The sequence below is a fragment of the Penicillium argentinense genome (genome assembly GCF_028826775.1).
Source record: "Penicillium argentinense strain IBT 30761 chromosome Unknown utg000004l_segment0_segment0, whole genome shotgun sequence".
Classification (NCBI taxonomy): Eukaryota; Fungi; Ascomycota; class Eurotiomycetes; order Eurotiales; family Aspergillaceae; genus Penicillium; species Penicillium argentinense.
Window position 1 is genome coordinate 3293834 of NW_026622663.1, and position 13863 is coordinate 3307696.

Here is a 13863-nt window from a genome sequence, read left to right on the forward strand (position 1 = left end):
TGTCTTATCTCTCTAATTAATATCTGTCCGCATTGTGTTGACTCGTAGCATTACCAGAATGCTCCCTGATTTCCTCCGTCACGTCTCCATTGCCCTTGTTATTGATTGCGTCGGCACTCAGGCCCGTCTCGGCAACAACACGGTCTACCTTGGTTCTTTCTGTGAAGCGCCTCGCATCCTCCCGTCCTTTATCAATGTCTACAAACCCGATAGCGATCATTGCCGCAGCACAAACAGCGAATAGGAAAGGAAAGCCCATCCAGTTGTTGCGTGTATCGTTGATGATGGCTTGGATGACATTCGGTCCGATAATGGAAGACTAGAGCATGTCAGATTTGATAGTGTGGAGGTCACAAAGCTGTGACACTTACTGCTCGATTAGTGATTCCAAACAAAGCAAAGAACATGTTGTCGAAGCCTCGAGGGGTGATCTCGCTGATCATTGTTTGTGCATACTGTGAAGGTTGTTAGCGTCGGCCTGACAAGAGGAAATTGTTGTAGTAGGCATGGGGCTGGGCGTAGAACCCGGCTTGCCAGAGCAGTTATGAAAGTGTTCATAATTTTGTTTCCACTTACCGCGTAATATGGTGCTTGGAAGAGCCCGAAAATGACGTTGTAGAAATAGAACTCCCACTGCGTCCTCGTCAGTAATTGATTTTTTTCAATTTGGTTGTTGAGGATCATACTATGTGATGATAGCCAATCCGGGTGGTCCACAGTCCGAGCATCCCCCAAAAGGGAATGAAGACGCTGAAGAAATTGGTGACAAGGAACATGGTCTAGAAAGAGTGATCAGCAGATAGCTAGGAAGACTGGTGATTTGATAGACACCTACCTTCGTCTTGAACTTGAAATACCGTTGAATGTACCAGAATCCCATCGTTGAGGTAATTGAACATGCAGCCTGGGTGATGCCGAGGTAGGTGATTTGTAAGAAAGAGAACGAGACGTAGTCATTCTGGATGATTTGGACCAAGGTTCCTAAGAGTGGGTAAGCAGATGCTATCTCCATGTGATAGAAGCAAACAACTTACCCGTTGTATTGAGTCCATCTGCAAGCAAGAAGTAGGCCAAGAAATATAGAAATGTTTGTGGAAGTGATCTGATTTCTTTCACAGCAAGCCAAATCTGCTTGAATCCGATGGTGGTGTAGCTGGAGCCCTTGGGAATTTTGGGCCCAGGTCGTTTCTGCTGGAAAATAAACCACCAGATTCCTAAAACCACCCAATCTGTGAAGCTGTTAGCCAGGGTGATCACATGCAAAGAAGGACCGGTCTTACATGAATTCGTCAAACAGAGCGCCAAGTTATTTGAGTACTGGTTGTTTTGCATGGGAAGCAGAACACTCAGGTTGAGGGCAAGGGTCAAAAGGTAGCCAATATTGCTGTGCGCCGTGGAGATGTTGCTGGAAAAAATCAGTATCAACAGTCTCTGACATAGGATCAACCCTCGTACCTGATATGGTTCTTCTCCAGTGACTCGATCTGGTCGTATTCTTCCTGGGTAATATTCCCCTCTCTAAGGTCTTCCTCTCGTGCCTTGCGAACGTGGGGCATGTATCTGGCTAGTCGGGGGAACACGGCTGCATAAAATACCAACGTTGCTCCGTAGGCTATGTATGCGACCACATACATTCCCATGGCCGCCGGCCACTGCGATGGATTTCGGATTGCCAGCATACCGTACTGTAGTGCCCAACAGACGACCGTCAATCCCAGGAGTAACCATCGTCCGAAAGAGCCGTAGTCAGCAGCGCTCCCAAGCCAGACAAAAATCATGGTCATAAACGCGAAACATAGTCCGTTGGCAATTAAGATAACGGAGGAAGTTGATCGTGTGCCTCCAGCCCAGGGCACCAAACAGGCAGAAGAATCCGCACAGGGCAGGGGTGGATCGGTATCGGGCTGGTGACCTGCTCCATTGAGAGCCCATTGAAACCTATCCCATATTTGTCAGTTTCACACGATCCATTGCCTCAGTTTGGACCGGGGTTGTAGAGCTGTACTCACAGGGCTTGGCTATAGGAGCCGGGGCCAACGCCGTTGTCGCCTGCAAAAAGACCTGTTAGACCACCTTGCCAAATTATGGGAAGCACGATCGAGAATACCATTGTAATAAAGATAGTATGCCCACAGTTCTTTACGAGTAGTTGTCGGCTGCTCGTATGCATCCTCGTCGATGCCGAACAACCGTTCATACTCCTCGAGCGTGTGGTTAGCCTGGGATGGCGTGGCTACGGCCTCAACCGTTGCGTTTGACTTTGGCCCTGGCACGCCATTTCGGACTTCGTCGTTGCTTGCACTGGCCATGGCTCCGGGCGCCTCCGTGGTGAACTGGAGAACCTCGGGATGAACGGAGTCAACGGTGGAAGAAGCAAGTCTTTTTTACCCCGCCTTTTCTACATTTCAACCCCAAGCTGGGCGATCCTCTTATCAGCGATTATCTCCAGCGTCGCATCGTCTGTTCTGGGCGGAGGGCACTGTCGACGGCCCGCCAAAGGTTGCATTGTGGAGTCTTGTCTACGCTCCGACCTTTCGAGTAGTCGCGGCTGCAAGTGGAGACGAGGGGGCGCCACCTATCGACTCGTATCTCCCCGCAACACTTTTGAATCGCTCGACACGCTGCAAACACGATGGCCTTGTCGAACCTGCAGAAGAGAGTAGGCCAGGTGAGTGATCACAGGGCCAAGGATTTGGCTCCAGAGAAGACCAGAGACAAAGAACGTGTGTATACTGACAGCGTGTCTAGCTGTTCGCGGTCGGCTTCCAAGGCCACACGCTGAGCCCCGAGATCAAGACATTGATTCGCGACTTTGGCGTAGGAGGAATTGTCCTTTTCAGCCGCAACTTTTCAGATGCCGCCCAGCTTCAGGTAGGACAATATAGCCTCTTGATGTGGGAAACCATGCTAATTTTCCCAAATTAGGCATTGACCTTGGCGCTTCAGAATGAAGCCCGTCAGGCTGGACATGAGCGACCTTTATTGATCGGTATTGATCAGGAGAATGGACTGGTGACCCGCATTTCGCCTCCCATCGCTGCCCAGGTTCCTGGTCCGATGGCTCTCGGTGCCACCCACGATCCAGAGTTCGCTTACCAGGCCGGCAAGTCCACTGGCGAGATCCTAGGGTTCTTCGGAATCAACATGAACTACGGCCCAGTGTGTGATGTCAACTCCGAGCCATTGAATCCTGTTATTGGCGTCCGTAGCCCTGGAGATGACCCGGAATTCGTGGGACGATTCGCGAGCGCGACCTTGCGCGGTCTCAGAGAGCTAAACATCATTCCGAGCGTGAAGCATTTCCCTGGCCATGGCGATACTGCAGTTGATTCGCACTACGGGCTTCCGGTTATCTCGAAAGGGAGGGATGAATTGGAACGATTGGAGCTCATTCCATTCCGTCGAGCTGTCGCTGAAGGAGTGGAGACTGTCATGACGGCACACATCTCTCTCCCCGAGATCGATGACACACTTCCCGCGACGCTGTCACCGAAGGTCCTGGGAATTCTGCGCAAAGACATGGCCTACGACGGGATGATCATCACTGATTGTCTCGAGATGGACGGGATTCGTGCCACATATGGTACCGAGCAAGGCGCCGTATTGGCCATACAAGCTGGAAGTGACTCGTGTATGATCTGTCACACATTCGAGAGACAGACAGGTGCTATCCAGAAGATCTGTGAAGCGGTTGAGTCTGGTGCGATTGACAAGTCTCGACTAGAAGAGGCCTATCGTCGAGTGACATCTGTGAAAGAACGTCTGAACTGGAATACTGCTTTGCGCCAGAATGATCTTGCGACACTTGAGAGGATCAACAAGAGAATATCTGCTTCATCTTATGAGGCGTATGCACGTTCTGTCACACTTGTGCGAGAAAAATGTGGTGCTCTTCCTCTGTCAAAAACTTCCAACATTGTGGTTCTTTTCCCTGGAGACGGAACTCCGGCCGGTGGCGCGGTTGACGGCGAAGGGATGGGCAGACAGGGATCCTACGAGGTGACCCCGTATCTCGAAGCTATTCGAGCCCATAATCCATCTGCTACCGAGCTCAAATATGGAGAGGCTGGTCTTTCTGCCGAGCAGTGCAGCATTGTCAAGGATGCTGACGCTGTGGTATTCATTTCGCTCAATGCACGTGAATCTCCTTACCAAAAAAAGCTGGGACATACACTCCCTGGGCTCGCTCGCACGTTGATAACTATTGCTGCATGCAATCCCTACGATTTTCTTGAAGTTTCAGATATCGAGACATATCTCACCACCTACGAGCCAACCATCGAAGCTTTTACGGTCGCCGCTGACATTATATTCGGCAAGAGTGTTGCCAGGGGATCTTTGCATGTGGGCCCTACAGTATCCAGAACTACCAATGTCACCGTGGGGCCATATGATGCGGGAAAAGACGTTGATGGAATGATAGATATATGGGTGTCAGCCTTGCCAACCTATTCGCTACCCCGGGAGAGTTTACGTGCGCTATTTGTCCGCCACAATGCGCACCACTTTGTGGCTCGTCTCGATTCGAAAGTAGTTGGCTTCTGCCTTGCGTATCTCAATGCCGATGGCCCCCCGAAGATCGTCCACGTTGCCGTACTGGCAGTCACTCTGGATCACCAGAATCGAGGAATTGGGACCTCGCTGTTGACCGAAACTCGTTCTTTCTTCAGAAAGCAATACGGCATCGAAAATTTGAAGCTTGGATCCTCATTTCCGCGTTTCTGGCCCGGCGTCCCTAGCGATCTGGGCGAAGATGTTCAGAACTTTTTCACTCACCGAGGCTGGCGACTCAGCTCACCCAGTGCTAGATCGCTTGATCTCTACCAAGACATTCGAAACTTCCAATCGCCTGAAAAATACATGTCACGTGCGAAGGAAGGCGGCTTCCGCTTTGCGCCCTTGCAGCCTGAAGATTACGAGGCGTGTCTGGTGGGACAGAGGAAGAACTTCTCTGATAAGCAGGGCTGGGTGGAAGCTTTTGTGAAACTGCATCCTAGCGAATATCCAAACAGTGTAATGGTTGCGTTCGATTCTCAAAACCAACAGGTCGGTTGGACTTTGATGCTCAGTGATCCCTCGGTGATCAACTATGTCTGGGCTTTCCCACAGATGTGCGGCCCCAATACGGGTCTCATTGGATGTGTTGGTGTGAATGAGGAGCACCGCCGCTACGGAATTGGATTGGCGATGGTTTCTTCTGCTGTTGAGAATATGAAACAGCGAGGTGTCGAGGGTGTCTTTGTGGATTGGGTTGCTCTTGATGGGTATTATGAAAAGGCTGGGTTTGCTACATGGAGAAGCTACCGACCTGGGGAGATCTGAGGAGTGGCTCACGGTGCCTTGGTTGCGCAAGCTCAATTCTCCGGTATATGAGTTTTATGAGTGCCTAACGAGATAGAAGCTACTCTAGATATACTTAGATATGAGTTGAGAGCTGATATAGAATTCCCATAAAACCATGAGAATAAGCTATCAAGCTATTGTTCATACAAAAACCTATCACTATTCAGAGTGACGCCACATGAATGTAGGAAGAATCACATCAGGACACCCCTTGTGCAGACACGACGGGCAGGGGCCAGACAACCGCGAAAATCCTGGACGAAGCTTTTGGATCAGGTCGTCGAATGATCTAATACGGGGGATAGTCCCTTTCTTCTCATATCTGCTTTCGGACTCATCGCACCAGTGGGCTGCATCCTTCGCTTTGGCTTCATCGCACTGCACTGAGTCTAATAGAAGTTCATGACCACAGCTGTGGGGGCCGGTATAGGAGACAAATGTGTATTTGCACATCTCGGCGAGGATTGGGAACGTTTCAAATCTATAGCTGGCCAAGCCTGAGTATTTCACATCTATAGCTGGCCAAGCCTGAGTATTCGTGGAGTGTCAATCTGAATATGGTTTGATAAAGCAGACAAGATGATGTCTTTTAAACTAGTGTCAGATAGACTAGATGGGACTTCAAAGCCCTTTGTGCCTTTGTATAACAAGCATTCCATTAAAAGCCTCGGTATATAAGACAAAGGGCACGTTCTTTCGAGACCATGCCATGCTCATAAATGAAGAAGTTTATTAATCAGAAAATGCATTCAAGCCGCTAATTATGTGATTCATCGCTTAGTTCTTATCAGTGTTGGTCCTTGCATCCATCTTGGCTCGAGCATTCGCCCAAAGCTCAAGAAAGTCCGCTTCGGACTTGCCAGTATCGGGCGTATGCGCTCCCTTCTGAACAGCGGCCCGCTTGCCGATCTCCTCAGACCACTTCTTCAAGGAGGGGAATTCGGACAAATCGATCTCGAGGGCACCGGGTCCAACGCGGACCCAGGAATAGTTCGCAATATCGGCAATGGTATACTTGTCACCAGCCAGGTAGGCACTCTCCTTGAGACGGGACTCGAGGACTTCGTAGAGACGCTTGGTCTCGTCGATGTATCGCTTAATTCCATAGTCAGAACGGGTGTTGGCGTAAAGGCGGAAGTGGTTGGCTTGGCCTATTTGCAGAGATTAGTTCATGTTTCTTTCTTCAATTCATTAAGATCGACGCGTACCCTGCATCGGACCAAGTCCACCCATTTGGAACATCAACCATGACAACTGCTCAATGTGTTCGGAGGTGCCGGGAGCATAACTGATTTTCCGATCGGTATCGTACTTATCGGCCAGATAAAGCATGATGGAACCACTCTCAAACACGCGCTGCGAGCCATCCGTAATGGCAGGGATGCGGCCATTGGGGTTGATCTTCAGGAACCAATCCTCCTTCTGAATATTGGTGCCGATATTGATTGGGACAGTCTTATAGGACAGGCCGAGTTCCTCCAAGGTAATGGAGGCCTTGATGCCGTTGGGCGTGGACCAAGAGTAGAGGGTGATATCAGAGGACATGGTGGAGTACGGTGCAATCATTGATGAAAGGCGGGAATGTCGTGATACAGCTTTGGATGAGCTGGAGAGCAGTGTTCGAAGGAGCATTGCCAATTATGTCAGATGTACTGCAGTTGGGACCGCAATTGCGTTCCGCTTTTAGAGCGTCGGCGTCGGCGCTCCGGACAGTTGTCATCCGAGCTTACAAATGCTGTCATGATCCATAACTCCCCCGCGAAGACCTCAAGGGAGGCATTTCGAATTGCGATTACCTATCGGTGCCATCGGCTTTTCCCCAGCCCGAAAACAGGGCTCTGGTTTATGTGTCATGTACGCTCTTATTCTGACAGCTCTATATAGCCTGCCGTTCGAAACGCGGATCTTTACCGCACTGCGGGTCCTCGGCAAAATACCAAGGTACCATTTGGTGAGAATAATTGAGCATCACGTGTAGTAGTGTAGTAGCCCAGATTATCTATGAATTACATGGAGTAGCCATGAAAAAGAAAATACCTTGTGGCCCAATTAATCTCAAATTTCCGCAGTATGCCCCTGAGCGATGGGTATTATTTTCTGAACTCAATCGTTCAGTCGAACTGGTACGCCAAAGATAACTGACCTGATGGCCCCCACCGCAGCCTTGCAAAACCATCTATCTTGTGCGTCGTTTCTGCTTCATTGCCTAATTGCACCCATTCAGCGCCCATAAGGCTACTAATAAAATTAAAATCACGAAAGCAGGCGCCAGGATGACCGCTACGCATCAGTTTCCCTCTATAGAACGCAGGTATGCCACTTACCAATAAGAACCTGTGACAAGAATAAACGTGGTGTTCCATTTCAATAGATTGTTCGGCACGAGCACTATCCCTTGCAGTCGGGCGCAACTTCGTATTGCTATCAGCCAGGACAACACACTGAGTTCAACAGCGAATTGAGTTCTGTCCATCGTACCAGCTGCAAGATTCCTAAAAAGGAGTCCCATAGTTCTGAAGGAAAGATAACGGGGCTAGCTCGAGCAATGTCTGTTGCCGTTGGACCAGCTAGGATCGTTCTCAATTGATCATTTGACGAAACCTTCGGTCTCGTACCGATGTGACCATGTCATCAATGTTCCAGTGCCTTCAAGCACTCGGGCGTCATGGCCTGCATTGTTCTAGAAGGATCGCAAGTGGTATCCAGATCAGCCCTGGAGAACCAGCGTATTGGGTTAGGCGATTAGACGACCCAACGACCCCCACTTGAGTTGAAGCCACGCGCTCAACAAGTCCGTAGGGTCGCAGCCCCATTCACGACAGACAAGAGGGTCCCTCGCTAAGCTCTCGCCGAGAACTTGCCGTGTAGGTGGCCGAGTATGGATGATGCGATGACCATGCCGTGCAACCTCGATGCGGCGGACAGGAGCCCCAGAGTAGGGTATCAGGGTATCCCTACCCCGGAGTAACGGAACCACGAAGCGTGGTCACCATGCCGAACGACTTCACGTTGCGAATTGAGGGGGCGAGACAAGCCACTCCCTATTCCGGCACAAATCCGCATCAAAGTGATGACTTCTTCGAAGAACCGACCCGCGTCGGCATCGACGGCCGGACTCGGGCTGCACGTCACTAGCTGTCTCCCCGCCACCCCGGCGAGACTGAGAGATTGAATTAGGGGAAGCAGACCCCGAAGACAAAGTCGAGCCAGAAACAGGTGGAGCTGGCCCGGGGTATGCGCTAGTGTCGCGTTCAGCAACGGCGAGCTTAAGGCAGCTGGGGCCGAACTCCACGCTCCCCGGATTGTCTTCGCTATTCCCCTTCTGCCATCGCAGCTCGGGCGGTACCTCAACATTTACAAACCACGACTCTAGGGACGAAGATGGTCACCAAGTCGCCATTTTTCAGTTCTTCCTCTCTCGGCCCGTGTTGCGCCAGGCCGCACATACCGGCCGATCGCCGCCATATTTGGATCGTCTACCACAGGTGAACCTTGGAGCGGCAGGGATTCACCCCGTTAGGCCCGATCCAGCCTAGTCGAGACTTCCCCGGCCTCGAAGGGCATCCATTTTCCACTTTCCCTCCTCAAAGGTGTCCGACGGCGGTGGCGTTTGTTAATTTTTATCTCGGTCTCCCTTTTCCAGACCCAGGTGACCTCTTGTTCTCCCGGGTTCTATACTCGTAGTCCGAGGACGCCATCCCGAGTGCGGCGTTGGGGGGACGTGCAACTGGCGATCTCCTTCCGCAACCAGGAGCCACATGGACATCGGCCGTGTTGGAGCACCACGCGATCTTGGAATCGAGCTATGTGGGGTTGATTTAACCTGGACGGGGCTCGCTCGATGGTCAGATACCTGCATTTGTAGGGCTTTTTTCCTAGTATGTACGTGCTGCAGGATCGGGCGACTCCTCTCCGACGAGGACCGGGATCCCGGTGCCTCGAAGAGCCGCCACGAATAGACGCAAAGTGCCCAGCCAATCCAAGAGAGTCCCCTCGCCCCTGCAATATTCTGGCCTTTGATATTTGAGGATTAGGAGTTATTGACAGGGATATCGCGTTGTGGAAGGCTGCACAGAAAAGCGAGGCAGACCGATGAGTAGAGAGTACCAGATCCTCCAGGGCAAGGGCTCAATCCTGTAATCGAGGGTTGCCAGCAGGACTGCCAACCCCACAGTGACTAGGCAATTTCTCTGCATTGGGGAAAATTGGGGTCTTCCCCATGGGCGGATGGACCGAACCCCGCGCCTCAGACCCCGGAGTCAGAATGGGGCACGCCGTTTTGGGAAGTAGATCTGACTCTTACTAGTCGAATGTAGTCGGGTGTCAACGTTGCCTCTGGGCCAGGTCGCAGTCGCAGTGGAGGGCAAGGTCTCTTGCATGGCGTCCAATGGGGCTCGCACTAGTCTTGCCAAACGGGCTAGCCATGAGCGATGATTTTTGCTCTAACTTGCTTGTGAGGTGAAGCATAAAAGCTGGCGCATCCCAGGAACGTTCCGTTTACCTTCTCGCTCTCGCTTGCCTCTCCCCTCTGCAACGCTGTGCCAACCCCAATCATCCTTTCTTTCTTTATTCCCTGCCTTCTACCCTCCAACGACATTTCAAACTCCATCATTCCCATTCCGCCCAATTGTGGTCAGTCCATCCATCGCTAAGCATGGAAAAGGACGCAGTGACACAGGTCGACCCGCCAGAACGGTTAGACATTCTTTACCCTGTTCTCAACGGTGCCGATTGCTAATTGGTAGAATAGGTCTAGCGAGGATCACAGTAGCGAAGAGAAAGGCCATCACGTCGAGGAGATCAACCTCCAAAGTAATGTTTCTGCCAAGTAAGCCCAACGTTGCTTGTCCGCAATGCCAATACACTACCGTCTTGGCATTTGGGTCCATCTCCAAATCAGCATCCGCTAACCCTCAAATCAGGATCAAGAATCCGCTCGCCGATCTCAGCAAGAGTCAAGTCCTCCACGATGTGGAAAAGTTCGCGAATGAGTACCAGGTTACCGATATCCTTCCGGAGCTGAAGAACGGCGCCTTGGTCGCCCGGGACCCCGCCGACTTCGAGTCCTTGCCAGGTCTCACAGAGACGGAAGTCACTGCCCTCCGTGATGAAGTGCTTCACAAATGGCGCCAGCCAAAGGCTCTCTACTTCACGATCATTCTCTGCTCGATTGGTGCCGCTGTTCAGTATGTTGAGAGTCCGTCACGATATTAATGGGTATCTTACTAACAATATATCACAGAGGCTGGGACCAGACGGGCTCGAACGGCGCGAACTTGTCATTCCCCGACGCTTTTGGCATCCCTGAGTCGGCAAGCGTGCGAAATCAGTGGCTAGTCGGCGTGGTGAATGCTGCCCCCTACATTGCCAGTGCTGCCCTGGGTTGCTGGATGTCTGACCCTGCCAACCGCATCTTGGGTCGCCGTGGTACGATCTTCATCTCTGCGATCTTCTGTGTCCTTGCGCCAATCGGATCTGCCTTCACCCAAAACTGGCCTCAACTCTTCATCACTCGACTGCTGCTCGGTATTGGAATGGGTCTGAAGGCCTCGACGATCCCCATTTTCTGTGCTGAAAATACACCCGCCGTCATTCGAGGTGGACTGGTGATGTGTTGGCAGCTTTGGACCGCCTTTGGTATTTTCCTAGGATTCTCTGCAAATCTCGCAGTCAAAGATACAGGTGCTTTGTCCTGGCGGTTGCAGTTAGGATCTGCTTTTATCCCCGCTATTCCTCTCGTTCTCGGTGTGTACTTCTGCCCTGAGTCTCCGCGCTGGTACATTCGGAGGGGCGAGATGGCCAAGGCCTATCGATCTCTTTGCCGTTTGCGAAATACCCCTCTGCAGGCTGCGCGTGATCTCTACTACATTCATGCGCAGATTCAGATCGAGCAGAATGTTATTGGAGAGAGCAACTATGTCACTCGATTTGTCGAGCTGTTCACGATCCCCCGGGTTCGCCGTGCTACTCTGGCTTCCTTCACTGTCATGATTGCGCAACAGATGTGTGGAAGTAAGTTGACCTCTGGGATTCCAAGTTCGAAATTGGCCATGCTAATCTGATCAAGTCAACATCATCGCTTTCTATAGTTCAACCGTGTTCAAGGTATGTGATAAGGTCTATACAGGTGTACTAATAGTCTCAGCTAACATTTCAATTAGAATGCCGGTGCCGATGATCAAGGAGCCCTGTTTGCCTCATGGGGCTTCGGTCTAGTCAACTTCCTTTTCGCCTTCCCCGCCGTTTGGACAATTGACACTTACGGACGCCGTGCCCTTCTGCTTTTTACATTTCCGCAGATGGCATGGACCTTGCTTGCAGCTGGCTTTTGCTTCTACGTTCCCGGAAATGGAGGAGCTCATCTTGGCTCCATTGCTCTCTTCATCTTCCTGTTTGCCGCCTTCTACTCGCCTGGCGAAGGCCCTGTGCCTTTCACTTATTCTGCCGAGGTGTTCCCACTGTCCCACCGAGAGGTTGGCATGTCCTGGGCTGTGGCTACCTGCCTCGGATGGGCAGCCGTTTTGTCCATCACCTTCCCCCGAATGCTGTGGGCCATGACTCCTACTGGGGCTTTCGGTTTCTATGCGTAAGTTATCTCCTTGTTCCGTTATGACTCTGTGCAAATCGCTAACAGTTTTGGTTAGTGGCTTGAACGTGACTGCCTTAGTCATGATCTTCCTTTTTGTCCCCGAGACGAAGCAGCGGACCCTCGAGGAGCTGGACTACATCTTTGCAGTCCCCACTCGCGTCCACATGAAGTACCAAGTCACCAAGGCACTGCCCTATTGGTTCAAGCGCTATATTTTCCGCATGAATGTCGAGCTGGAGCCCCTTTACAATCTCGACCACTTGACGACTGGCGATGAAGTGGCTGCAGAGGTCCGGAAGCAGAGTATTGTTTCTGAGCACATTAAAGCATGAACGGAATTACTTATTTTTGCGCCCCGTCGAAGCTAGGGCCCACTCGACCCTATTAGGAATGGCATGATGCCCCTGACAAAGTAGCAAGGCCTTGCTGCTTACTCAAGAGAAGCGATGCGTTCACCTTCCGAGCTAGGACGAATTTAATGAAATATACGATGAGTGGTTGTCTATACCACTAGTTATAAAACCAACAAATATACGAGTGATCGTTTGCTTCATTGAGGCCGGCCCCGTGGGCCTTCCTGTCGGGGCTAGAGAGAATCCTGATCCTTCGCCTCTATCGTAGGACCCTGGTATAAATCAGTCCCAGTTCCTGTGGACCATATTCTTGGCGCTAAGCAGAATCCTGTCTGCTTGTTCTGTTGGAGTCTGGTATCAATCAGCCACTGTTGGCCTTCCCGTGGGGGCTAGATGGAAGCTGCGCTCGATTAGAGCCCAATATTAATCTCTTGACCAACTATGTCTCAACTTGGCCTATAAATCCTAATTAACTGGCGCAATAAGACCTTTTCAGGAAACGAGGGATTGCTTCTGTGCTTTTCTTCACCTTAGCATAGCACAGCCGGTATTGGGCTTATCTCGACATTAGCTGGATGAAATCTGATGGTGTTATCCTATAAAGTCATCCCCCGACGCTAAGGTTGTCTCCGGCGGATCTCCCGCCAATGGTAAGGTGCTTGTCTCAAATAATCGCGCACACTTCACCAAGTGACAAATTGGATGGCCCCCATCGACAATGTCTCGGATCATTCTGAGCCCGGTCAAGAAGGCTGGGATGGAAGCATTGAACTGCCCAATTTGAGCTGTTGGCCCCATAATTCGATTTGAGGTAGCTTGCCCGGCTATTCTGGCCGGGCAAAATTACTGTCTATGGTTGAGGATTCTGATGCCTATGATACACATAGCTTGACCGGGTAGCTGGGTCGAACAAGTATAAAGAGGCCATCTTTCCTCTATCTCTTTGTATCTATACCTCACGGCACTTTCTCATCGTTCTACTGGAAAAATAAGAGGTAAGCCAACTTCGATCGAAGTATACATAGAGGTTCTTTCACGTGCCCCTCACAGCTTCGACATGTAATCCATTCTCACCTCCGTCGTCTACTTCCCGTGTTTCCTGACCACGATGGTTGAAGGACTCACCCGTTACCACAGCACGCGCCCGAGCGGCGTCACCGTTGTCCACGACAGACAAGCACTCAACGATCTCGTCAAGCTCCACCCGGAGACGATCCTCCACACCGAGAAAGGAGGATACTACCTCAAGAACATGGATGAGGAGGTCGTTGCTATCACTCACGACGACCACCTGTGCATCGAGCTGGACGCTGCTTTTGCCAGCATTGATGCCAGTAATGTCGGTGACGACACTCAGGACGGAGGATCTGGATCTTACGGCGGCGCCAACTTTACCAAGCGGAATGAGGATCTCGCTTGCTACCCCGACTGTCTGCACAACTACTGTAGCCACCCTCGCTGCTACAACTCTGCCCACTGTCTGAGCTACACCAGCTGCCACGTGTGCTCCTCGAGCACCCGTAAGGTTTGCATGTAGAGCGTGATGATGCTTGGGTGCTTGAGATGGTGTCGGAGAGG

General features: G+C 51.3%; 5 protein-coding genes across 5 annotated transcripts; 3 read left to right on the forward strand and 2 right to left on the reverse strand.

The window, feature by feature from the left end:
• Window positions 1–16: 16 nt before the first annotated feature.
• N7532_004154 (uncharacterized protein) lies at window positions 17–2309 on the reverse strand (the record flags this gene model as incomplete). The annotated part of the gene is made up of 10 exons (XM_056616648.1): window positions 17–319; window positions 372–455; window positions 577–633; window positions 687–779; window positions 836–981; window positions 1035–1229; window positions 1281–1405; window positions 1456–1938; window positions 2010–2049; window positions 2108–2309. 10 exons carry the CDS (start codon window positions 2307–2309, stop codon window positions 17–19), a joined length of 1728 nt encoding a protein of 575 aa, XP_056477005.1.
• A 323-nt stretch (window positions 2310–2632) lies between these two features.
• Window positions 2633–5322, forward strand: N7532_004155 (uncharacterized protein; the record flags this gene model as incomplete). The annotated part of the gene is made up of 3 exons (XM_056616649.1): window positions 2633–2668; window positions 2749–2871; window positions 2926–5322. 3 exons carry the CDS (start codon window positions 2633–2635, stop codon window positions 5320–5322), a joined length of 2556 nt encoding a protein of 851 aa, XP_056477006.1.
• A 798-nt stretch (window positions 5323–6120) lies between these two features.
• On the reverse strand, window positions 6121–6888 carry N7532_004156 (glutathione S-transferase family protein; the record flags this gene model as incomplete). The annotated part of the gene is made up of 2 exons (XM_056616650.1): window positions 6121–6494; window positions 6552–6888. 2 exons carry the CDS (start codon window positions 6886–6888, stop codon window positions 6121–6123), a joined length of 711 nt encoding a protein of 236 aa, XP_056477007.1.
• Window positions 6889–9997: 3109 nt separating this feature from the next.
• Window positions 9998–12264, forward strand: N7532_004157 (sugar porter family MFS transporter; the record flags this gene model as incomplete). Its single annotated transcript, XM_056616651.1, has 7 exons — window positions 9998–10038; window positions 10094–10171; window positions 10266–10529; window positions 10586–11355; window positions 11411–11448; window positions 11505–11929; window positions 11988–12264. 7 exons carry the CDS (start codon window positions 9998–10000, stop codon window positions 12262–12264), a joined length of 1893 nt encoding a protein of 630 aa, XP_056477008.1.
• Window positions 12265–13393: 1129 nt separating this feature from the next.
• N7532_004158 (uncharacterized protein) lies at window positions 13394–13822 on the forward strand (the record flags this gene model as incomplete). Its single annotated transcript, XM_056616652.1, has 1 exon — window positions 13394–13822. The coding sequence occupies one exon, from the start codon at window positions 13394–13396 to the stop codon at window positions 13820–13822; it is 429 nt and encodes a 142-aa protein (XP_056477009.1).
• Window positions 13823–13863: the final 41 nt, after the last annotated feature.